The 25,187-nt window shown below is 37.5% G+C and overlaps 1 protein-coding gene across 4 annotated transcripts in view; it reads right to left on the minus strand.

The window, feature by feature from the left end:
* Positions 1 to 25,187, minus strand: part of RASAL2 (RAS protein activator like 2) — a 396,573-nt gene that overhangs the window by 185,799 nt on the left and 185,587 nt on the right. For all 4 annotated transcript variants that reach the window (XM_043484891.1, XM_043484890.1, XM_043484887.1 and 1 more), the window contains exon 2: positions 2,448 to 2,575. In XM_043484891.1, coding sequence (XP_043340826.1) covers positions 2,448 to 2,575 — 128 coding nt within the window. The remainder of the gene's footprint in view (positions 1 to 2,447; positions 2,576 to 25,187) is intronic.

The raw sequence follows: 25,187 nt of genomic DNA on the forward strand, positions 1-25,187 counted from the left end.
TTTGACTAATGAGGGACTATGAGTTGCAGAGTGCCTAGTGAAAGGGTTTCAAGAGGTGGGAAAGGATGAGGGGAAGGCAGAGACAGAAAAGGGGATTTACAGAGTCACGTGGTGAGTAGCAGACAAGGGTTCCCCAGATAGCTAGGGCTACTCTTGATGGCTAGCATGTTGATGTTTGGTAGAAACCAAAACAATACCATAGCACAATTATCCTTCAATTAAAAATAAGCAAATTTTTTTTAAAAAGGGATCAAGTATGTAAGAAATCATTTTAGAAATCATCATTCCTCATGGACAGCTATTCTATGGGACTAAAGGGGGTCCAAGCCTGGATTACTCAATTGATTAGCAATATTTAATCCATGGGTTACATCATGGTTCTCTATAAGGTATGCTCCTGACCTTGTGCTATGTATCTTTAGGCTATTTGGTTCCTTCCAGTACTAAACTGAAGTAGGTAAGGCCAAAAAGATGGTAAATGATACGTGCATATCACTCCATACTAATAGCTCTGATAAAAGGCTGCTGACAGAGTTGACTGATTTAAATGGGCATTCTGAATTATCTGTTTATTCAGATTCGATAATTAGAAATATTCTATACTAATATGTACCCTACCAATTTTTATTATGTAGCTACTTAATAGAAATAAAACAACATGTACTATTCTGTTCCAGAAAGGGCTGACCTTTATTGAATTATTTTAATAAAATCAAATTTAATTATATTACAATACTGGAAAAGGGTCACAGGTAGGGAAATGGTAACACAAGTAAGGGACATTTTCCAAAGACTAGAGAAAAAGAATAACCAAGTTCATAGAGGGCACATTAGCTAGGCCCTTGCAAGTAAGTACCGCCTATGAAAAGATGAAAATCGAAATTGCTTTATTGGTATGACCTTGCCTTTACAATGTTAAAGAATGCTGAGTAGGAGAAGAGATGGGAAAGAAAAGGTACAGAGGGGGAGGAGAAAGAGACGAGAAAAGGGTATAGGGATCCACAGATAAGAATTGAAAAATTTATTTTTTGTGCTTTGCTTCAACTGAATTCACTTTTCCGGAGGGATGACTTATGGAATTAACACTCTACTTAACGGCTTTCTAGTTATTTATATATGTTTTTGGCAATTAATCTTTCTCCTTCATTGAATGAGATCCCTTCTTCTCTTTTCCTCCCCATTATCCCTCTTCTTTGTAAAGATTATACTCATCATTTTTTTATGCTGTGGAGGTTGGAAGCAAGATGGTTTTCTGGTCCTAACAAGTCAACCATCTGATAAATCACCAAGAGGCAAATGAATTATTGGATGTGGGAGAATTTGCACAGTGTAACTGTTTGAGGAGTAAAGTAATAATGGAATATACATAAGTTCAAGGGTTTTTTTACTTAGAAGCACATAAAATTTACCTAGAACTCAATGCCTGGACTTGGTACATTCTGTTTCTCCAGATCTATTCTTTGCCTTTCTCTCTCTTGCTGTGCTTTAGGAAACAGATTTCTGGAACACATCAAAAGCAATCTTTTCCTTTGGCTTTAAGTTAGGTTTGGCCGGTAGGTAACTCTGGCAAGAAATCAGAAAGCAGGAAAAGAAAGCAGGCATGTTTGTTCTCCAGTGCTTCCTCCCTGCTGGCCATTTTTGTTTTGGTAGAGGTTGTGTTTTCTTGTGTATAGCCATAGCTACTGTCATTGGCCCTCTTGTGCAACTACAGTTCTCCGGGTTCCAGAAAAACTGTTCCTTTCCCTTGCCCTGAAGGTCCAGGGTGATAACTGCTTTAATGTGTAATTTATCACCGTCTGGTGCGTCCCTTTTGCTGCCATACCTCTGTATACTCCCTTAGTTAAACTTCTTTCAATTAATCTGCTGAATGTGCCATTTGTTACTTGTAAGAAGCAAGATTGATATAATTTCTAATAGCTGTGCTGGGCTTAGTTGCTCAGTCATGTCCGACTCTGGGCGACCCCCTGGGCTCTTGCCCACCAGGCTCCTCTGTCCACGGGGATTCTCCAGGCAAGAATGGAATGAGTTGCCAAGCTCTCCTCCAGGGGATCCTCCCAACTCAGGGATCGAACCCAGGTCTCCTGCATTGCAGGTGGATTCTTTACCACCTGAGCCACCAGGGAAGGCCTTCTAATAGCTAGAATGATATAATTTCAGGGCCAGGTCTACACAATCCAACCCATTCTCATTCCACATTACTCAACTCAATATCTCTTTCACTATTCCATAGTGAATATCCAGCCCGTCTTGTCGAAGTCACTGCTTCGTGACAATCACGTATTCATCACGATGACACTGGCAGCACTTTGAAACCACTTAAGAGTCTCCATTCATAAAGCCTCCATTTCCATAAGTGTAACTCATCAAGATGCAAATTTAAAACTAGACTATTTTGGGAATTTGGTCAGAAGAGGGAAGTAGCTTTTCTCAGTAACAGCCCGCCTCACCTCCTTCTCCTTGTTGAGCAACACCAGCTGGCTGTCTGTGAGGATGCAGAACTTCCGCTCCCACGTGGTTGTGTCGGTGTAGGGTGACTGGCCACAGGACAGACGGTGGGTGGGTGGGCCTTTCACATCTGTGTGACAGACACAGAAACAAAAGTGACAAATCACCACCATGCTTGGTAAACTCACATTTCACATGGAAGATGCTTCAAAATCAAGGGAGGCGGTCTAAACAGAAACCTAAATAGTTAAGTTGAAAAGTTAAAATTCCTCTGAAGAAAATATAAACAGTTTTTGACAGAGGGACGATTGTGCCCTATAGTCTGCAAAAAAAGAGGGCTGAAACACTTTGGGAAGAATTGTTAGTACAAATTTGACATGGTAATCACCAGTGTACATGCACTAAAATAATGGGAGATCACTTCAGGGCAAAACCAGTTATCATTCAAAAGAAAGATGTGGGGGTGACTCAGAGACAAGAACAAAGGATAGATATCTTTTGGAAGAAGATGCTGCTTGCTGCATGTACACTCAAGAGTACTGCTGAGCTTGAATTTAAAGAGTGAAGTTATTGACAGCCTACATCTTCAAAATGGCTTTATTTTTGGTCAGTTGTAAGATTTTAGAACTGGTTAAACTATAGCATCATATTACCACTAGAGGCCAGTAAGATCTTAAAAACAGAGACGATCTAAACATACTACCATCAGGTCTCTTATGGTGGAGGCATACAATATAATATCAAAGTTAAATGTCTCAACTCTTCTAAGAGTCTCATAAGTGGAAGTTTGTATCCCTTGACCCCCCTTCACCCATCTCACCCACCATCCTCTTGGAGATCATCATGCTGTTCTCTGTACTTGTGAGTTTTGTTTTGTTTACTTTGGATTTTAGATTCCACATATAAGTGACATCACACAGTATTTGTTTTTCTCTGACTTATTACATTTAGCATAATACCTTCAAGGTCTATCTATGTCGTCATAAACGGTACGATTTCATTTCTTTTTCAATGGCAGAGTAGTATGCTATCCATTCACCAATGGGCACTTGGGTTGTTTCTATTTCATGACTATTGTAAATAATGACACAATGAACACAAGGATGCATATAGCTTTTCCAATTAGTGTTTTCATGTTCCTTGGATAAATATCCAAAAGTGAAATTGTTGGGCTGTATGGAGAAGGAAATGGCAACCCACTCCAGTATTCTTGCCTGGAGAATTCCAGGGACAGAGGAGCCTGGTGGGCTGCCTCTATGGGGTAGCACAGGGTTGGACACGACTGAAGTGACTTAGCAGCAGCAGCAGCATGGTAGTTCTATTTTTAATTTTTTGAGGAACTTCTAAACTGTTTTCCATAGTGGCTGCACCAGTTTACATTCCTACCAACAGTGCACAAGGGATCCATTTTCTTTACATCTCTGTCATCACTTATTATTTCTTGTCTTTTAGAAAATAGCCATTCTCATTGGTGTGAGGGATATCTCACTGTGATTTTGATTTGCATTTTTCTGATGATCAGGGAAGCTGAATACATTACATATGTATTGTCCATCTATTATGTTTCTTTGGAAAATTTTCTGTTCAGATCCTCTGCCCCTTTTTCAGTGAGACTGCTGTGGATATTTTTTGTTTGTTTTTTACTCAGTTGTATGAGTTCTTCATATATTCTGGGTATTAACTCATCAGATATATGATTTAAAAATATTTTCTCCAGTTCAGTAGGTTGCCATTTCATCTTATTGATGGTTTCCTTTGCTGTGCAGAAGCTTTTTATTTTGATATAGTCCTGTTGTTTATTTTTGCTTTCTATTTTTTTGCCTTTGCTTTAGAGGTGAGATCCAAAAAAATCACTTCAAAAAATTTTTAATATGAACTGTTTACTCATTTGGGCTATTGAAAAACTTGAAACATATCTTAACTATAAGCATGTATTAGATCCATTGAGTAAAAGGCTTTTATGATGTTTCAAGATATATAAAAAGATCTTTAGCCATGAAGGACTAATTCCTCTCAGGAATACAGTGTAGGAAACATTTAAAATACATTACTTATTACTATTTAGTTATTATACTAGAGGAGCACTTCAAACTGAAGAAATTAAAAAACAAATGCCCATGAGTGCAGGAGAGTTGTAAATAACAATAATAAATAAGCACATTTTATCTATTAGGTGAGAGTCTTCATTACTATTACTTTCCATAGACTTTTAGTCTTTTTATCACAGGATGATAGGTATTCCTGGTACTGACCGACTTCAAGGAAATTCAGATGATTTTCTAGATGTTTTACGCTATAATTACTCAAATATGCATAACTACAGGTGACAATCTGTACAAAGTAAACAGGTCAGTATTCAGGGCATGAGTTGTATGTATGCCTCTCTTCTTAATCCCCACATATGTCCAACACTGTCATCAGTGCTCCTTCTGGCTAACTTCACTGCTCTCTAAAAGTCTATCTAAACTTGTTGCTCAGCGTGTTTGGGGAGCTCATCAACTACCCTCCAAAATAACTCAAGATCCAAGAACCAATAATGTTACCAGCTTGGCTTGACATGTTTACTGATTTTTAGAAGTTCACTGTCTTTCCTTTTCCCCTTGTTTTCCTGCTTCTATCTCCTGCGAACTTCGCACACCTGCTGCATCGGTAGCTTCTCTGTTCCACACCAACTCTCTCCTACCTTCAACTCTTTCATTTCAAGCATTTAAAGTTTTGTTTATACTTCAAATTTTCCTAAAATTATCACAAAAAGCTTTAAAGGAATTAATTCAGTAATTCTTGGCAGATAAAAGGTTCTTGCCTGAATTTAAACACCATGTCAAAGCTGATTTTCTTCACACGATTTGGATAAACAAACGGGTTACATTTTTACCACAATGCAGACCTATTTTTAGAGTCAAGTACCAAGATCACTTCAACAGAGAGGGATGCACCCACTTTATGTAGAAATGTGGTGGTTTTGTGGCCTAGACAAGTTTTCATTCAAATGACTAACCTTCTTATGTAAGTTGGCCATGGATGACCTAAACTGCCCCTTGCAATTTAATCTGAATCTTGTGATCCACACTGGGCAAGAAGATATTGATAGGCTCTGTCCATAAAAACTAGAATATGGAAAATGGTATTATAGCAGGAAACCCAGGTTTCCTGACAAAATATAAATCTGCCACCAGCACTGAATTTAAGAAAACCTGAATTATCTTCCCTGTGTCAACCTGAGTAATTATCTTACAGTCTCCCTTAAAGTTCTCCCGTTCTCCAACTTGAGCTTTGCTCCTAGTTTCTTCATGCTATTGTGAAACAAGACAATGTCTCATAAAGCATGTTGGGGACCCTGAATTACTCCTCTCCAGTGTAGGATGAAATAGGAAGCAGTACTTCCACATTTTAGTTTTTCTGTCTGTCTAAATTATGAGGTTGATTAGCCATGTCATACATCTTATAGTTTCACAATTTTTCCTAGTATCTATGGTCCGCATTAAAAGGAAAAAAACAAGAAGTCAGAATAAGTGGGATTTTTTGTTCTTTTTTAGCATTTCTGGATTAAGGTTTAAAGGGCATTTTAAGTAACACTCTAAATCAGATATTTTTAAAATCTTATAAATTTAATTTATTCATTCTACTGTGTCCTCATTTCCATAGCTAAATGAAGGTTTAATAGTACACTTGTAAAGCCTGTTTACTGAGACTATATTAAACTCAGGACAAACTCACATTATTGCCTTATTTCACTTTACCAAGTCTATCAATCCCTCCCTCCCTCCCACTCTCCCTCACTCCCACCCTCTTTTTCTCTAGCTCTCTTGACATACTTCTAATTTCTGACTTTCAATTGCATTTAGTATCTAAAATTCACTACTGAATAGGGTAATAACTTTAGAATAACAAGTAAGAATCTTAACAGCAAAACTGGAAGGAAATTTTAGATTTGCGCTGTCTATGGGGTCGCACAGAGTCGAACACGACTGAAGTGACCTAGCAGCAGCAGCAGCAGTCCAATTCCTGTAAGGATACCAATGATACCGGACGCTACCCTTATTACAAAAATTGAATAATTTTAGAAACATTAAAAAGAATCAGCAGTTACACAATGAACCCCATTGGAAAGTACTTCTTTGAGACTAGATATTATCATGTAGACTAATAATTTCCAAAATCTTTGATCTCATGATTCCTTTACACTTTGAAAATTGAGGACTTCAAAGAGTTTTTTGGTTATTTGTTTATGTGGGCTATATTTATCAATATTTACCACACTAGAAATTAAAACTAAGAAATTTTTAAAATATTTATTCATTTAACAACAAGAACAAACCTACTGCGTGTTAACATAAATAACACATTTTTGATGAAATGCAACTATTTCCCAAAACAAAATAATTAGTGAGAGGAGTGGCAATATTTGAAGTTTTGCAAGTCTCTTTCAAATCTGTATATAGAAGACACCTGGGTTCTTATATTTGTTGTGATATTTAATCTCATGCTTTATGTTGTTTTGGTTTAAGTATAAGTGAAAATCTAAACACACAGATAAACAGTTGGAAAAGGGAAAAAATATTTCAAGTAAGTGTGGGTCATCTTTTCTAATACTATACCAAAAACTAAGAAGCAGCTGCTCCTTAAAAGTAAAATGTGGAACTTGATATCACTTCAAAAAACTTTTCATACTTTGGTAAGTTAAAAATAACTGGTCTACTTTGCCCTTTGAATGGATCCTTTTACCCAAATACCATGAGCTCAGAAGGTAAAGAATCCACCTGCAATGTGGGAGACCTGGGTTCGATCCCCGGGTTTAGAAGATCGCCTGGAGGGGGGCATGGCAACCCACTTCAGTATTCTTGCCTGGTGAATCCCCCCAGAAAGAGGAGTCTGGTGGGCTACAGTCCATGAAGTCACAAAGAGCCGGATACAACTGAGAGGCCAAGCACACATGACTTAGGGACACTGTGCATTAATCATTTAGAAAAAAGTGGTTCATTTAGCTTTGCAGTGCAGATCTTTGAAACACTGACACTCTTCATTATATAATATCAAAAAAATCACATTCATTAATCTTCAGAAAGTCTTGATCGTCAGAAAAATCTTCAAGTACTGGAAAGCTGTCAAGCTCCAGGTGGCAGATTCAGGTTTTCCAAAACACTGATCTTTGTTTTTTATCTTAAATTTTACCATCATCAATAAATAATTTTTCCCCCCTTAAGAGACAGGTTTGTATCTTTTTTTTCTCCCCTAGAAAATGACTGACAAATAACCAAGACTGAATAACTTTAGTTTATCTTTCAGTTGTTCTTTCAAGTAAAAGTGGTGTTCCATGAAAAACAAATGGTAAGTCTAGCTCCCAGATCACTTTCCACTAATACTTTCCCTGGTGATAACTGTCATACTTCAGAATGTAACTTAAGTGTACTCCCCCTCTCATCATACAGAATGTTAAAAAAACATAAACTTCAAAGGTTAATATATGATAAAATTAAAGACTGTCACTGAGTTCTCAAGGATATCCTTAAGGAAAACTGGCTTTCCCCCACTATGTGTGGCAGAGAAGACTGCATGACCGCCGGCACAGCTTGGTGCCACAGGCTCGACTCCTGCAACCGCATCAACAGTTCTGCTTGTAACTCCTTCCGTATCAGTGTAAATGCCAACACAGTACAAACAAACAAACAAACAAACAAAAATAATTTTAACCTCACAGATCAAGGGAACCCTCGGGTTCTAGGGTTCCACAGACCATACTTAAAAAACTGCTTACATAACAGGAAGGCAATGAAAGATTCTAAGAAAATTTGGCAATAGTTTGTAAGATGAAGTGGGGAAAAGACCAGAGTTCTTAAACAATGAGTGGGAGATTAATGTTAATGGCCAGGGCGTGGGATGATTAGGGTCATAGACTGGTGACAATGGAAAAAGAAAGAAAGGGACTATGTGAATCAAATTTTGAAACAGAAATCAACAACGCTGGTAACTCTCTAGCTGCTTGTGGGGAACGAACAACACAAAAGAGCTGAGAGAATAAATAGCAATTAATACAAATACAGATTTATAAATACTCATAAGACAGGTTATATAACTGTAATTCTGCCTTTGTTTCAGCAGAAAAGTTTAAGACAAAGATTTCTCCAAAAAAGGCATACAGAAAATCCAAAAGGGAAACTTTTAAACTTGAATTTAATTTGAAGGATTCACTGCAATCCATTATGTCCACATCATTTTAAAACAGCATTGAAAATACCATTATATTTTGTCAACCTGTAAACCCAGAAGTCAAACTCTGGGCCTCTTCAAATGCTAATACAAATTTAGTAACTACTTGGCAAAGAAACAACAACAACTAAAAAACTTCTCTTGTGTGTGTAACCCTTCCTTGTACCTTTTCCTCGTACTAGAGAAGGAAGCAAAATAGCCTATCGCATCATTTGATGAAAAAGAGGAACCAAAATGATATGACAGAGCTGGAAATTCCATTAGGCTTATCTATAAATAATTTTTCTTTTAGAGGGTAAGGGTAAGCATCTTGTCTCTTCCAGACTTTGGGAGCATCTCAGAAAGACTTAAGAGTAGGAGAGTAAATGAAGGGATGATAGGAAGCAGAAAGAGGGATAAAGGAGAATGGAAAAGAACAAGTCTATAATCCAAATATGGAGAATATAAAATAAAAAACTGCTTGGGAAATTTTATTTTTGTCTATCATAGCTCCTCAGAAGTTAATCTGAGTTGTTTCTAACTTACATTCATTTACTAAATACAATGTTTTTCAAAATTCTAATATTCTAAATTAAATGCAACTGGTAAAACTTTAAACCTATTTAAAGTTCTGGCCATCCAAAATAAGCTTTACAGAGAACTCTATAAAGAGAAATGTCCAGTTAAAACAACCCTAATGTTTCATTCACTCTCAATAGTTTTTCATTAATTCTCAGAATTAAGTCTCAGAATTGGAGTGACCACTTTCTTATAGAAGCAAAAAAATCTAAATAACTTTAAAACAGAGCTATTTGCTTAAACTAGCTAAGAACATGTCAATTTCACTAAAAAGACAAAGGGTTATTTTTCGCTTCACCAAAGTGTCCAGAACAGTTTTAGCAGAAGTTCAAGTTTAAATATCATTTATATTAATAGGTCAACTCCAATCCCAAAGAAAGGCAATGCCAAAGAATGTTCAAACTACCACACAATTGCACTCATCTCACACGCTAGTAAAGAAATGCTCAAAATTCTCCAAGCCAGGCTTCAGCAATATGTGAACCGTGAACTTCCAGATGTTCAAGCTGGTTTTAGAAAAGGCAGAGGAACCAGAGATCAAATTGCCAACATTTGCTGGATCATAGAAAAAGCAAGAGAGTTCCAGAAAAACATCTATTTCTGCTTTATTGACTATGCCAAAGCCTTTGACTGTGTGGATCACAATAAACTGTGGAAAATTCTGAGAGATGGGAATACCAGACCACCTGACCTGCCTCCTGAGAAACCTGTATGCAGGTCAGCAAGCAACAGTTAGAACTGAACACGGACCAACACGCTGGTTCCAAATAGGGAAAGGAGTACGTCAAGGCTGTATATTGTCACCCTGCCTATTTAACTTACATGCAGAGTACATCATGAGAAACGCTGGGCTGGATGAAGCACAAGCTGGAATTGAGATTGCCGGGAGAAATATCAATAAGCTCAGATATGCAGATGACACCACCCTTATAGCAGAAAGTGAAGAAGAACTAAAGAGCCTCTTGATGAAAGTGAAAGAGGAGAGTGAAAAAGCTGGCTTAAAGCTCACCATTGAGAAAATTAAGATCATGGCATCCGGTCCCATCACTTCATGGCAAATAGATGAGGAAACAGTGGAAACAGTAGCTGACTAAAATCACAGCAGATGGTGACTGCAGCCATGAAATTAAGAGACGCCTACTCTGGAAGGAAAGTTATGACCAATCTAGACAACATATTAAAAAGCAGAGACATTACTTTGTCAACAAAGGTCTGTCCAGTCAAGGCTATGGTTTTTCCAGTAGTCATGTATGGATATGAGAGTTGGACTATAAAGAAAGCTGAGCACTGAAGAATTGATGCTTTTGAACTGTGGTGTTGGAGAAGAGTCTTGAGAGTCCCTTGGATTGCAAGGAGATCCAACCAGTCCATCCTAAAGGAGATCAGTCCTGGGTGTTCATTGGAAGGATTGATGTTGAAACTGAAACTCCAATACTTTGGTCACCTAATGTGAAGAGCTGACTGATTAGAAAAGACCCTGATGCTGGGAAAGATTGAGGGCAGGAGGAGAAGGGGACGGCAGAGGATGAGATGGTTGGATGGCATCACTGACTCAATGGACATGAGTTTGGGTAAACTCCGGGAATTGATGATGGACAGGGAGGCCTGGTGTGCTGCGGTTCATAGGGTCGCAAAGAGTTGGACATGACTGAGTGACTGAACTGAACTGAACATGCTGTATTTTTTAAAGACAGTTCTTTATTTTTCTGATAAATAATTAAATCGTTGCCTTGCCATAAAACTTTTAAAAATGTGGTGTGTGCTTGGCTATCTTTACAGGCAGTTCCTGCTACAACAGAAAAAAATGTTAGAGATGTCATGTGGAGATGATTTTTAATAATGCCACTAACTGTAGCAGCTGCTCAGTAGCAGCCCACTAGATATTGGAGCTAAATGACCAAATTGTTTCACAAACGTGTTAATGCTGTCTGCTGGAGACCTAGTGAAGCTGCCATCCATTACCGCCATCAAAATACTTTGTGACTGTGCTTCACTCTTAGAGGATGGAAAGGAAACACAAAATCTAACAGGACACTAAAATGAAACCTAACTTTATTTTATCCCCCTGTTACCTTTCCACCCTCCATATTCTGTCAAAATGTCAGAAAATATCCTGTTTCCAGAAGAAACAGACAAAAATTTTCTTAGATTGATAACCGTCCAAACACTAAAATGGCTGTCTGTGAATTCTGCTTTGTCCTGACATACTATGAATCTTTAAGCTGGCAAGCTGAATTACAGTGCATATGGATCAATGGCCCCAGTAGATTTAAGTATGGTCACACTCACCTTAGTGAATAATATAGACACTTTTGATAAAATATGTTTAAAGTAAAAAATTAGGACATAAATGTTTACCTTTATGGAAATACAAGTCTTACCATAATTTCCCTATAAGGCCATAACTATTTGTTGGAATGAATTTACATTGTCTTTTAACCTAAGCTAACTATTTTATTTTCCTTCTCAATGAGGAAGGCTTAATTTTCATGCTACTTGATCACTTGTGTCTAGTCAGGAAATCCCTTATGATCACTGTCACCTTTTAAAAAGAGAGGACAAGTAAGAGATAATAAACGATTCTGGTGGATTATTTCCTTTGAGTTTCAAGGCCTTCCCTGGTGGCTGAGTGGTAAAGAATCCGGCAGCAAATGCAAGAGACCCAAATTCGATCCCTGAGCCAGAAAAATCCCCTGGAGAAGGAAATGGCAACCCACTCCAGTATTCTTGCCTGGGAAATCTCACAGATAGAGGGGCCTGGTGGGCTACAGTCCATGGGGTCACAAACGAGTCAGACACGACTGAGCGACTAATCAACAGCACAGTTTGCAAACAGGCTCTTTGCTGTCTCCTCAGTCTCAGCAGCATCAGGGCATAAGCATGGGTGATTCTAACTCTGCTCCATCACAGTTATTTGATAACAAGTTCCCTGAAGGCATGACTGACAACTTTCTCGATCAAGGCAACACTTTTCTTTATAGAAGAACTAATTTTAGTTTGGGAAACAATTCCTATGATGGGTCCACCTTGTTTCTCTCTTCCACATCATTAGTACACAGTTTGCACTGTACCTGATCACACATGCCATGAAGCAGTAGGCAGAGCAGATCATTTCATTTTCCTTCACTTTTTACATATGCATTGGAAGAACTAAGTTCCATAACTGCCATATTGGACCAAGCACTGCAAAAGGAACTATATGGCCTGGGTAACCGAATGGAATGCTATAAATGATGCCACTATAAGGTGACAAATGGTAGTCAATCACGGCTTGTTCTTCAATCCTAATAGACCACTCACATCCACGGTTTTCAGAAAAACAGAAAATACTCAAAATAATTCATTTGTATACTCATCCTTAGAAGGGAAAAAAAAAAAAAAGGTCTATATGCAAGTCTTCTTAAACAGTCAAGCACTGTGCAAATTTAAGAGAAGTGTAAGAAAATAGTAGCCTGGCTCTTAAAACATAACCATGTTGTTGTAGAAATGATTAAAATTCAAGATCTTTTTTATACCTCATGTTCCTGTTACTGGTAGAAAAATGAACTAGACTAAGAATTAATCTCAAACATTATGTACTACTCATCCTTCTTGCTATATTTAGTACCTCTTCCTATATTAATCTATCCCCACGCCTGCCTGTTTTTGAATTGAATCTCATCGCTTTCCTTTAGGGGCAACTGCTGTGGGGAAAGAATTAGAGCTTTTAAAAGAATGTGATTCTTAGAGGAGAAAGGAAACAAAAAGAGTAAATAGTTTACCACTATTGAGAGATCAGTTTCTGGGTTTTTCACAATTGGTTATACAGCCAATGCTGTGTCAGTATCTCACTCTCTAGGGGAGCAGAAGAAGACAGGCTGAATTAAAAAATAAAACTTGCCAAGACATTGGCAGCATTTAAAACATGTTAATAGCTCTACCTCTCTCCACAGTATCAAGTGGAATAGAACATAGACCTAAATATGCATCTTTTCTGAATTGTGACCTGTTTGAACCACACATCACTGAGCCTACAGTGAAAACTATCAAGGAGACAATATCACAGGCCTCTCTAAAGAATCCCATCAGTCACTCACTGCTAAATCAACAACCTGATTCAGTCAGCAAGGTCCTGACACAACTCTGCCGACTTCTGTGAGAAGCAAAAAACCTTTCCTTTTATCAAAGAACCAATGACCGCAAATGAGTAAGAGGGAGCAAACAACTACAATATGACCATAAAGCAGTAAAATGAAGCGTTTAGCACTTTTTCTTCAATACAATCAACAGAAATAGAACACATATTCCTCTTATCTAAATTTAATCCGTTTCTGAAAGTGTGTTGGATGGCAAATTTTCACATACTGGGGACTATATTCTAAGTAGAAACAGAATAATTCAATTCAAGCCCATCTAAAAGTACCAATTAATTTCCCCAGATATTAAGCATTATTTAAGCCACATATGCAACCCACCAAAAATTTCTAAAAACCTTCTATTTCTAAATTAAGAATAAACATACAAAATCACTTAATATTTAATTAAGCTATTAGTGAATACATTTCTGCATATATTTGGTATTGGATAAAAGTTACACTTTCCTTTTTTACTGTAAATGTGCTAAGGTAAAAAAACAATTATTTGTTTACAAAAGTAAAAAGAAAAAACAATTATCTGAATGCAAATATTAACTATGAGATTATAAAAACTAATATCATTTTCATTTTATTTTTTCTTGCAAATAGGTAAAAATAATTGTATAGTGCATCAGAACATGTGCATAGTCAAATTTATATTTTTAAACTTCTTGTCTTTTGCCTCTGAGCCTTTATCATTTCCATCTTTTCTCCCAACATAAGAGCTTTTCTAGGCTCACCTACTTTTCACAGGCTTTTCCATTATCTTAAAAGATATTTAGATAAAATGAAACCCTTAAGTAACATCATCATGAAACACAATCCTGTTGTGAAAACAACTGATTCAAGGACAATAGTTTACTCCATATTCCTTCAGTCAGATTAAGGTGCAACTTAACGTTTTTGGCCAGAACACACACATAAGTTTCTTTCAATGATATTTCAATGTGAATAGTCAATTTTAGGTTAAAAATTTCCAAGAGATTGCAGCAAATATTTAAATGGTGAGAGTTCAAGATATCGAGGGATACATTCACATTATAGATAGTAAAGAGAAAAAAATGAATATAGGGAAGCAAGTAATGATGAAAATCAAGTGGGAGAAGAAATTAAAAAAAATAAAGGTCAACAGGATAAGAGATGCATAGAAGAGGAAGAGGGATATCCTCTGGGAAACAAATCAGAGTTGAAAGATATCTTAAAGGTCAGTAAAAATAATTCTTAAATTCATAGACTAATAAAATGAGGATCAGACAGAGAAAATTACTTGTTCAAAGTGACACATTTAACACAGCTGTCTCAGAATTTAGTCTGACGTATAAACTAGAATTTTTTTCTAGGACATCATAAAGCTTCTCCTTGTTTTTGTTTCATTTGGTTTTGGTTGTAATTGAGTAAGCATTTATGTACTATGTATAAAGCACTATACTCTATACTACAGATCTAACAGTGCACAAGACAGACCAAGCCACTGAACTCAGGGAATTTAAATTTAGTTGAGGGGACAAATATTGTACAATTAGAATATGGTTAACAATTACGATAAACACTATTTAAAAAAGCAGTAGAGGGTGCCGTGAGAGTACAGAATGAGAGCTACGGACTTAGTCTGGGGCATTACAGCAGCCGAGAGCATGGTTAGTGCTGTGTCAGTATGGAAGGGAGACTAAGTATTAACATTTCCGGCAAATGAAACCATAGGCCCCAAAACCCTTGAGGAATAAAGTGGCTCTGCTCCTCCGACAATCTGAAAGAGGCCCCTAAGGCAGATGCATGGGGACCAAGAAGGTAAGTACAGAATTAGGGGGTTGCTGAAATAGCAGCTCAGCTGGTAAAGAATCTGCCTGCCATGCAGGAGACCCTGGTTCAATTCTTGGTTCAGGAAGATCTGCTGGAGAAGAGACAAACTGCTACCCACTCCAGCATTCTTGGGCTTTCCTTGTGGCTCAGCTGGTAAAGAATCCTCCTGCAATCTGGGAGACCTGGGTTAAATCCCTGGGTTGGGAAGATCCCCTGGAGAAGGGAACAGCTACCCATTCCAGTATTCTGGCCTGAAAAATTCGATGGACTGCACAGTCCATAGGGTCGCAAAGAGTCGGACATGACTGAGCAACTTTCACTTCAATTCACTTCAAGATCACTCAGAGACCTATACACCAAGTTAAGGATGTTGATCTTGATCCAAGAAACGAAAGGAAGCCCCTGGAAGGAAGGCTGTAATAGGTTAAGTGACACCACTGACTCCATTTGTGTGAAGAGGTGAATGGGGATTTCATTTACTTAGATTAAGAATTCTGAAAGATAAGGTTTGAGGGAGAAGCTGATAAATTTAGTTTAGTTTACATACAATTAAAAAAAAAATCAGTCGAAAGCTTGATTTGCCTGTCTAAACCCAAAACGTCTAACTTTGGTCTACAAAAGAACCTGGAGTTTCTTCTAAAGGTCCACAAGCGCGTTATGCAAATTTCATTTCAAGAAATATATAGAAGCCACTGGGATAAAATGGCAGACTGAACACATATAATTTCAGTCCTCAAAACCCCACAAAACTACAGTAAAGATAAATTTATATTTATATGTGGAGACAGCAATAATAATACACAATGATAGAGAAAACAGAGGAGAATAAGTGAAATTTTAGAAGCTATAAAGAATACATTCAAGTTGTAACTGCCTTAATCAGGCCTGAGAAAACTGACTCCTGAGATAAGGCTGAGAAAAGGTAAGAAACTATCCAATTTATACCACAGAATCCTCAGAAAGTTCAGGGATAGGCCAGCACTAGGTATCTCTCAATGGGGAGAAGAGATGGTCTAAAATAAGAACTAAATAAAATTGATTTAACAATCAGAGTTCCCATAAACACAGAAAGCAAACTTATGGCTACCAAAGGAGAAAGATGGGGGTGGGGGAGGGGATAAATTAGGAAACTGGGAGTAACATATACACATGACTATATATAAATGAGATAAACAACAAGGACCTACTGTTTAGCATAGGGAACTATGCTCAATATTTTCTAATAACCTATATAGGAAAAGAATCTGGAAAAGAATATATTTTATATATATATATATATATTTACAATCACTTTCCTATATACCTGAAACTAGAACAGCATTGTAAATCACTTCAACTTTAAAAAAATCAGAGTCCTAAGATTCTTTCTCTGATTTTTTTATCAGTAACTATCCCTACATTCCCCTTGCCTGGAAGGGTAAAATAAAGCATGGACTAAAGGATGACAGTCACAGTTGAGAAAAGCATCCTGAAAACGTACAAGGAATGCTAAGAAATGCTTCCTTCAAAGTTCTCTTCACCTGGTCCATTTGTCTCTCATAACTGGCAGACAGACTTCTACTTTCCAGGCAGACAATTACAAAAGCACTCTTTGGGAATCAGATCAGCTCAGCTCAAGAGAAAAGAATCAGAGATACTAACCAAAGGAGCTCTCCCAACCAAGAGCCCACCCAGATCACCTAACAGTAAAGCCCTCAGTGGACAAGGCCCAACCTCATACTCAGATCTTCCAGGAAATTTTCTCATATCCCATTCTTAATCTGGAGCAGACAAACAAAGATTACCAGAGATCAGAGGAAAGCTGTTGACATGAGAAAACAGAGATCAAAACAGAAAAAAGACAACTTGAAGGAGACATAAGTTATGTAGGAGGAAAAAAAACCAAACAGCCATCCTAACCTCAAAGAGATAAGAGAAGAAAATGGCATCCATGAAACAAAACCAGGATAATTTTCATAAAAAGCAACATTCATACAGCTAAAACAGCTTTCATATATTAAAAAAAAAACACAGGAAAAAATGTAAAACAAAACTCAGTAATACAAGTGGAAGATTAAGTTCAGAAAATAGTCCCAGAAAGTAGAACAAAAAGACAAAGAAATGGAAAAGAAAAAGGAATATTGAATAGTGGTTTTAAAATATATGTAAGTATGATGGCAAATAGATGGGGAAACAGTGGAAACAGTGGCTGACTTCATTTTTTTGGGCTCCAAAATCACTGCAGATGGTGATTGCAGCCATGAAATTAAAAGACGCTTACTCATCAGAAGGAAAGTTATGACTAACCTAGATAGCATATTAAAAAGCAGAGACATTACTTTGTCAACAAAGGTCCATCTAGTCAAGGCTATGGTTTTTCCAGTAGTCATGTATGGATGTGAGAGTTGGACTATAAAGAAAGCTGAGCACTGAAGAATTGATGCTTTTGAACTGTGGTGCTGGAGAAGACTCTTGAGAGTCCCTTGAACTGCAAGAAAATCCAACCAGTCCATCCTAAGGTAGATCAGTCCTCGGTGTTCATTGGAAGGACTGATGTTGAAGCTGAAACTCCAATACTTTGGCCACCTGATGCGAAGGGCTGACTGATTAGAAAAGACCCTGATGCTGGGAAAGATTGAGGGCAGGAGGAGAAGGGGACGACAGAGGATGAGATGGTTGGATGGCATCACTGACTCAATGGTCATGAGTTTGGGTAAACTCCGGGAATTGGTGACGGACAGGGAGGCCTAATGTGCTGTGGTTCATGGGGTCGCAAAGAGTCAGACACAACTGAGTGACTGAACTGAACTCAAGTATGATAAGGAAGTTGGGATGATTGAATATGGCAGCTAAATCCTCATCTGCCATTACAGAAAATCAATAAAAAGCTCTAAAACTAATGAATAGGGAAACAGTAGTATACACATAATGCTTAGAAATAAAAGAGATGTAAATGCCAGAATTGGAGAAGGAAATGGCAGACCACTCCAGTACTCTTGCCTGGAGAATCCTATGGACAGAGAAGCCTGGCAGGCTACAGTCCATGGGGTCGCAAGATTCGGACACGACTTAGTGATTAAACCACCACCACCACCAAATGCCAGAATAAAAAGCTAGTTGAGTCAGAAGTTTATGCCTCAGATAAAAGGGACAGAGGTGAGAAAAGCCAGTAGATTTCATTAAGAAAGGAGCAGACAACCCAAGTGAAAAATGGGCAAAAGACATGACTGCTGCTCCTGCTGCTAAGTCACTTCAGTCGTGTCCGACTTTGTGCGACCCCATAGACGGCAGCCCATCAGGCTCCCCCGTCCCTGGGATTCTCCAGGCAAGAACACTGGAGTGGGTTGCCAGTTCCTTCTCCAGTGCATGAAAGTGAAAAGTGAAAGTGAAGTCGCTCAGTCGTGTCTGACTCTTAGCGACCCCATGGACCACAGCCTACCAGGCTCCTCCGTCCATGGGGTTTTCCAGGCAAGAGTACTGGAGTGGGATGCCATTGCCTTCTCTGAAAAGACATGACCACAACTTCTTAAAGAAGAGCATCAAAATGTCAACTTAACATGTAAAAAGTTACCCAGCTTTATTAACCATCAGGGAGTGCAAATTAAAACCACAGTGAGATACTACTATATACACACCAGAATAGCTATAATGAAAACATAACTGTTGGTAGGATGTAAAGTTACCACAGGAGGGAGTGTGAATTGGTACAACCACTTTGGAAAACTGACAATATTTACTAAAACAGAACATAAAAACATCTAGAAATTCTATTCCCAGATATATACCCAACAGACATGTGGACACATATTCACCAAAGACATGTGTAAGAATGCACGTGACAGCACTGTTTGTAAAAGTAAAAACTAGAAAGAATCCAAAATGTCCACAAATAGAATGGATATATTGTGATAATTTTTTTAAATGGAATATTATATACCAATGAGAAAGAACAACTACATGTAACACCATATATAAAGCTTACAAATACTGAGCAAGAGAATTCAGACATAAACGATGTATAACAGCTTATAGGAAGTTCAGAAATGTAAAACTCACCTACAATATTAAAGTCAGCATCCTAGTTACTCTCTGGATATATAGTAACTGAAAAAGGACAGACGCGAACTTCTGGAACACTAACAATGTCCTCTTTCTTTAGCAGTTACTCAGGTATGTAGCCTTTATGCAAATTCATCAAACTATACATTAAGCTATAGGACTGTGCACTTCTGTGTACATTATATTCCAATAAAAATTATCTTTAAAAATATTCTCGTTCTTCTGTTTGTAAGTTGTGCGACCTTAGACAAATTACTCAACCTCAACCTAAGCAAACCTCAATTTCTTTATCTTTAAAGTAAGGATGATAGAATCAGTCTTTGATTGATAGATCAGTCAATCTTTAAGGAAAGATTTTTGTGAGTTTCAAATGAGGTAACACACATCAAGGGCTTCACAAAGTGCCTCACACCTGCTAAGCACACAATGAAACTTTGTTAGTATTATTGTTAATCACTTAGGCATTAAAAAGGTGGAGGAAATTACTATATAGTCCCATTTTAAACAAATCTAACTGATATGAAATATAAATTTAGCTGTGTGTAGAAATATTTTTTAAAAATAGATTAAAAGTAGAAGGTAGCTCCAAACAGTATTTGAAACTATGTTAAGTCTATTTATATTTTCATATGAGTATGTGTGAGTGCAAGAATTATTATAAAATACGAAGGCAAGTAGTAGAAAAAGTCTAAAGGAGCTGCAAATAGATGCCTGCATGGTACAGAAACCAGCTGCAGCAATGGGCATGGAAGCTAAGTTGCTCTTTTGATTTCAGTCCTTATAGTACACACTTGTAACTATGTCCATCTACTACTTTGATTTAAAATTTAAAAAATTAACTCTAAAAAATTAATTTTAAAAAAGATTAAATTTTAAAATAATTTTGTTCAACTAAAAAATATGTAGCTAGGTATACCAAAGTAGAAAATGATTGAAGACAAGTTCTAAACTTAAGTTGATCAGTATCAAGCTGATGGACAAGAAACAAAACACATCAATACATCCATAATTTAACTTCTCTATTATGGTACAGAGTGTGGGTGGCACAGAAATGTTAACTTTGAGTTCACAGATGCTTAACTTTCTCTATTAATAGAGAACCACCTGTTACTAGGGAACCACCTATTTTTAACTAGTTCAAGTCTACTTAAAGACCCTAGAAATCAAAAATGAAATGCTGGCTATAAGGCTTTAAATGCATTTGCATGTATAAGTGTGTGTGTGTGTGTGTGTGTGTGTGTGTGTGTGTGTGTAAATATATAGCATTTAGAATATTGAGTTGAAACTTAACACTTTTCATATGACTCTCTAAGGTTTTAATTTCCCCTGAAGATAAGGATAAAATAAAGTTCAAGCTGGTTTTAGAAAAGGCAGAGGAACCAGAGATCAAATTGCCAACATCCACTGGATCATCAAAAAAGCAAGAGAGTTCCAGAAAAACATCTATTTCTGCTTTATTGACTATGCCAAAGCCTTCGACTGTGTGGATCACAATAAACTGTGGAAAATTCTGAAAGAGATGGGAATACCAGACCACCTCACCTGCCTCTTGAGAAACCTGTATGCAGGTCAGGAAGCAACAGTTAGAACTGAACATGGAACAACAGACTGCTTCCAAATAGGAAAAGGAGTACATCAAGGCTGTATATTGTCGCCCTGCTTATTTAACTTATATGCAGAGTACATCATGAGAAATGCTGGGCTGGAGGAAGCACAAGCTGGAATCAAGATAGCCAGGAAAAATATCAATAACCTCAGATATGCAGATGACACCACCCTTATGGCAGAAAGTGAAGAACTAAAGAGCTTCTTGATGGAAGTAAAAGAGGAGAGTGAAAAAGTTGGCTTAAAGCTCAACATTCAGAAAACTAAGATCATGGCATCTGGTCTCATCACTTCATGGCAAATAGATGAGGAAACAGTGGAAACAGTGGCTGACTTTACTTTTCTGGGCTCCAAAATCACTGCAGATGGTGACTGCAGCCATGAAATTAAAAGACGCTTACTCCTTGAAAGGAAAGTTATGACTAACCTAGACAGCATATTAAAAAGCAGAGAGATTACTTTGCCAACAAAGGTCCATCTAGTCAAGGCTATGGTTTTTCCAGTAGTCATGCATGGATGTGACAGTTGGACTATAAAGAAAGCTGAGCACTGAAAAATTGATGCTTTTGAACTGTGGTGCTGGAGAAGACTCTTGAGAGTCCGTTTCACTGCAAGGAGATTCAACCAGTCCATCCTGAAGGAGATCAGTCCTGGGTGTTCATTGGTAGGACTGATTTTGAAGCTGAAACTCTAATACTTTGGTCACCTGATGCGAGGAGCTGACTCATTGGAAAAGACCCTGATGCTGGGAAAGATTGAGGGCGGGAGGAGAAGGGGACAACAGAGGATGAGATGGTTGGATGGCATCACTGACTCAATGGACATGGGTTTGCATGGACTCTGGGAGTTGGTGATGGACAGGGAGGCCTGGCGTGCTGCGGTTCATGGGGTCGCAAAGAGTCGGACACGACTGAGCGACTGGACTGAGCTGAAGATAAGGAATACAGTAGTTCAATATACAGGAAAGTGATACTGTTAGTGCACTGGCACATGCTGACCTCGGTTAGGATTCTTATGTAGAGCTGCTTCTCAAAACTCAACCATGATTTCAGGACATATGAACTGTTTACAAAGGTCTTAGAGAAGAGACTACCAAAACCAGAAATCTGGCAGTGAGGCTCAGCATCATGACAAGACCATGTTCCCAACTCAGGTTATTTGATTAAGTTAGCACACTAGAATAAGCAGAGAACAAATTCTCAATTTCTGGTTCAAAGAAGAAATTCTGGCTCAATAACAATTAGCTCTTTTTAAATCCCACAGACAGAGGAGCCAGGTGGGCTACGTTCCATGGGGTCGCAAAAGAGTCGGACATGACTCAGCAACTAAACAACAGCAGCAACATCATCATTGTTATTGAGAGGCATATAGGTTGAGTGGCTAAGAGCACAGACTCTGAGTAAGCCTGACTGATAAGAAATCCCATGGCTTACCAGCTGTGAGATTCTAGTGAACATACCTCACCTCTGAGGCCCTCAGTTTTCTCATTTTTAAAATGGGAATAATATGGTAACCTCACACAGATGTGGTGAGGATTTAGAAAGAAATGTTAAGCATGTAGACAGTGTCTGGCATATTTTAAGACTCCAGTAAATGTTAGCTCTTGTTTTTTTCTTTTTATATCACATGTCTGAAACAATGGATTTGTTTCATAATCCAATTCAAAACAACTGTTGCTAAAAATATTGAAGTAAAATGAGGGGGAAAGACAATTTCAACTGTGAATGATTTTCAAGATTATAGGATATATATAAATAAATTTTTGGAATTTATCCAAATAAATATTTGGAAACATTCTGGAGGAAAAACCAAACTACACAGGTTTGCTCTAACAAAAGGAAACTTCCATCTGTTATCACCCAACACGTTTGGGTAGATCGTTGTGCCATGAATCTACACATCATTCTTGATGCAAACTTTACAAAGGAAAAGCCAATAAACCTATAGCCATTTGGCCATAGAAACAATTACAAAGAAGTGAATTTAAGAGACGAAACAAGCCTTTTTTTTTTTTAAAGACTGGTTTGGTCAATTTGATGCAGATCACTTGAGTCAATCTACCAATTATGTCCCAGATTGAGAGAGAGAGAGACAGAGAGAAAGAGAGAGAGAGGAAAAAAATATAATATTTTTAATGGTGCTGTTTTAATCTAACCAATTAATTCAAACACTCAGCTCTACAAGCCTCTTACCACTGCACAGCTGATGGCTAACCCTGAGAAGAGCAATTAATCCTCATCTGTTTCTCTACATGTTTCAATTAGTACAAAAACATGTATGTACTTCTCCAAAGCGACTGCAAGAACGTAAAACAAAGGGAAATTTAGCAGGTGATATTCTTTTCTTTTTTGAAAAAGTTGAATCCAAACTCATAAGATTCAGGGATGGATAGTAAAGCTGTCATCAGTTCTTAGAATTAAAGCCCGAGAGAAAACGTTGTCTCTCTCTTCAGGTGCTTTTCCAAAACTATCTAGACTCCTCTGTAGGGCCACCAACAAGAGATCCATTGTGTGGATCTGTAAATTGTGTGACGTCATTGAAACACAAGCACCAATTGGTATCACAAACAGTCTGTGTTTCCAAGGATACCAGGAACTTTAAATACCCTGCAGTTATACAGAGCCCAGGAGCACGACCTTCACAACAATACCAGGAGCCTGCCCACTTTCTTTTTAGTCACTGTTTCCAGCAGAGAAAAGGCACTGATTTTGCCCCAATAATTATTCCAAATAATATTCTCAAGAACATTCCTCAATCATTCGACTATTCATTTTTACATTCTCAACATAATGACAACAAAAAAGAGGATTAAGAATTTCCATAGCCCTATTAATAGAGAGATTCTCACAAGGCCAGCCTACAGTATCTTTAATGAAACCACATTACAGATTTTTAAAATACAGTGCACATAGACACGTCTGGTTGATCCCTACAGTAATGTTCCTCTGTGTTACGGAATACTCTTTCAGTAACAGAAAAATCACTTCTTCCTTGTGTGCCTTTCCTGGAAAAGTTGTTTTCCCTTACTTAACATTAGCCTTAAGCTCACACATATGACTTTAGTATATAAAATTACTTATTCTAACTAGAGTAACTATTGCAACATAGAAACACTGGCTAAGTGTGAGGTGATTGTAATTAACTATATTATTGCTAAAAGTCAAACAAGTTTATAATCTTTTATAAAGGACTCTTTAAAAAGGTGGTCATTTAGGGATGAATTGTTATAAAAGGTCTATATCTAAGCTCTTCTCTAACATCTATCTATTCAGAGTGAGACCTAAAAATGTATATTATCCTTACATCAACTTTGTGAAATGTTTCCCATTAATCACATGTGCCATTGAGATTCTGAACAGTTCCAAAGTTATTTTTCTATTCAGAGGATAAATATTTTAAGCAAGTATTTCTCTAAATGCAATCTAGAAGCAGACAAAGAAAATTGAACTCACAGAGACCACCATTAGAGAGTTCCCGAGAGCTATCTGACTAGAATGGCAGCAGCGGGGAGTCCCAAGCTTACAGCTTCAAATGGAAAGCCGCACCACGTGGTTTTTCTCCATTATACTACCTCACATTTGGACCGTTACAATGCCGAGATAAAGGCAAAGAAAAAGACTTTCTGTTTAGTCATTTTTGTATTTTTTTCTTAAAAAATAACATCACTGATGATAAACTCCTTTCAGTGAAGGTTGTATTAGATGCTTACGTATCTCATTCAAGTTATTAAGTAATGAGTATTTTAGGGAGCTTATACATTGCTTGGTACTTTTGAAGATGTATATTACAGTGTTTTAATCCTTAGAAAATTCAGAATCTTGGTGAAGAAAATAATTATTTACACCAGTGATTTCTTTAACCATTCTTAAAACTCTTTTTAGTAAAAGTAATATGAAGAATGACATATGTAAAGGGTCAACTACATGATCCTCAAAATACAGAAGAGAGATATAAAATCTAATTTTTTTTTAACTTTAGAAAGCCATTGTGAGCTTTATGTAAGTCCCTTAGGGCAGGAGTTCCCAACCTCTGGGATCTAGTGCCTGATGACCTGAGATGGAGCTGATGTAATAATGGAAATAAAGTGCACAATAAATGCACTTGAATCATCCTTCCCGCCTCACCCATGGAAAAACTGTCTTCCATGAAACAGGTTCCTGGTACCAAAAAAGGTAGGAACTGCTGCCCTAAAGCCTCCAAAAGTAACAAATTCACCTAGTTATCAGTGCTCACACTGCGATTAATGAGGAAGGGTACAGAAAGGTATCTGTTAAATTTAGAAAGGCACTGGCACAACCTGGAAACCAAAGAAAGTTTAAAGTACAATTCTCAATGGCAATAATTACATCAGAGAACCAGATCATAGGTTCTGTGCCTTCCAACCATAAAACTGAATTTTGTGAAGGCATACATTTTTAA

This window comes from Cervus canadensis, chromosome 13, assembly GCF_019320065.1.
Source record: "Cervus canadensis isolate Bull #8, Minnesota chromosome 13, ASM1932006v1, whole genome shotgun sequence".
Lineage (NCBI taxonomy): Eukaryota > Metazoa > Chordata > Mammalia > Artiodactyla > Cervidae > Cervus > Cervus canadensis.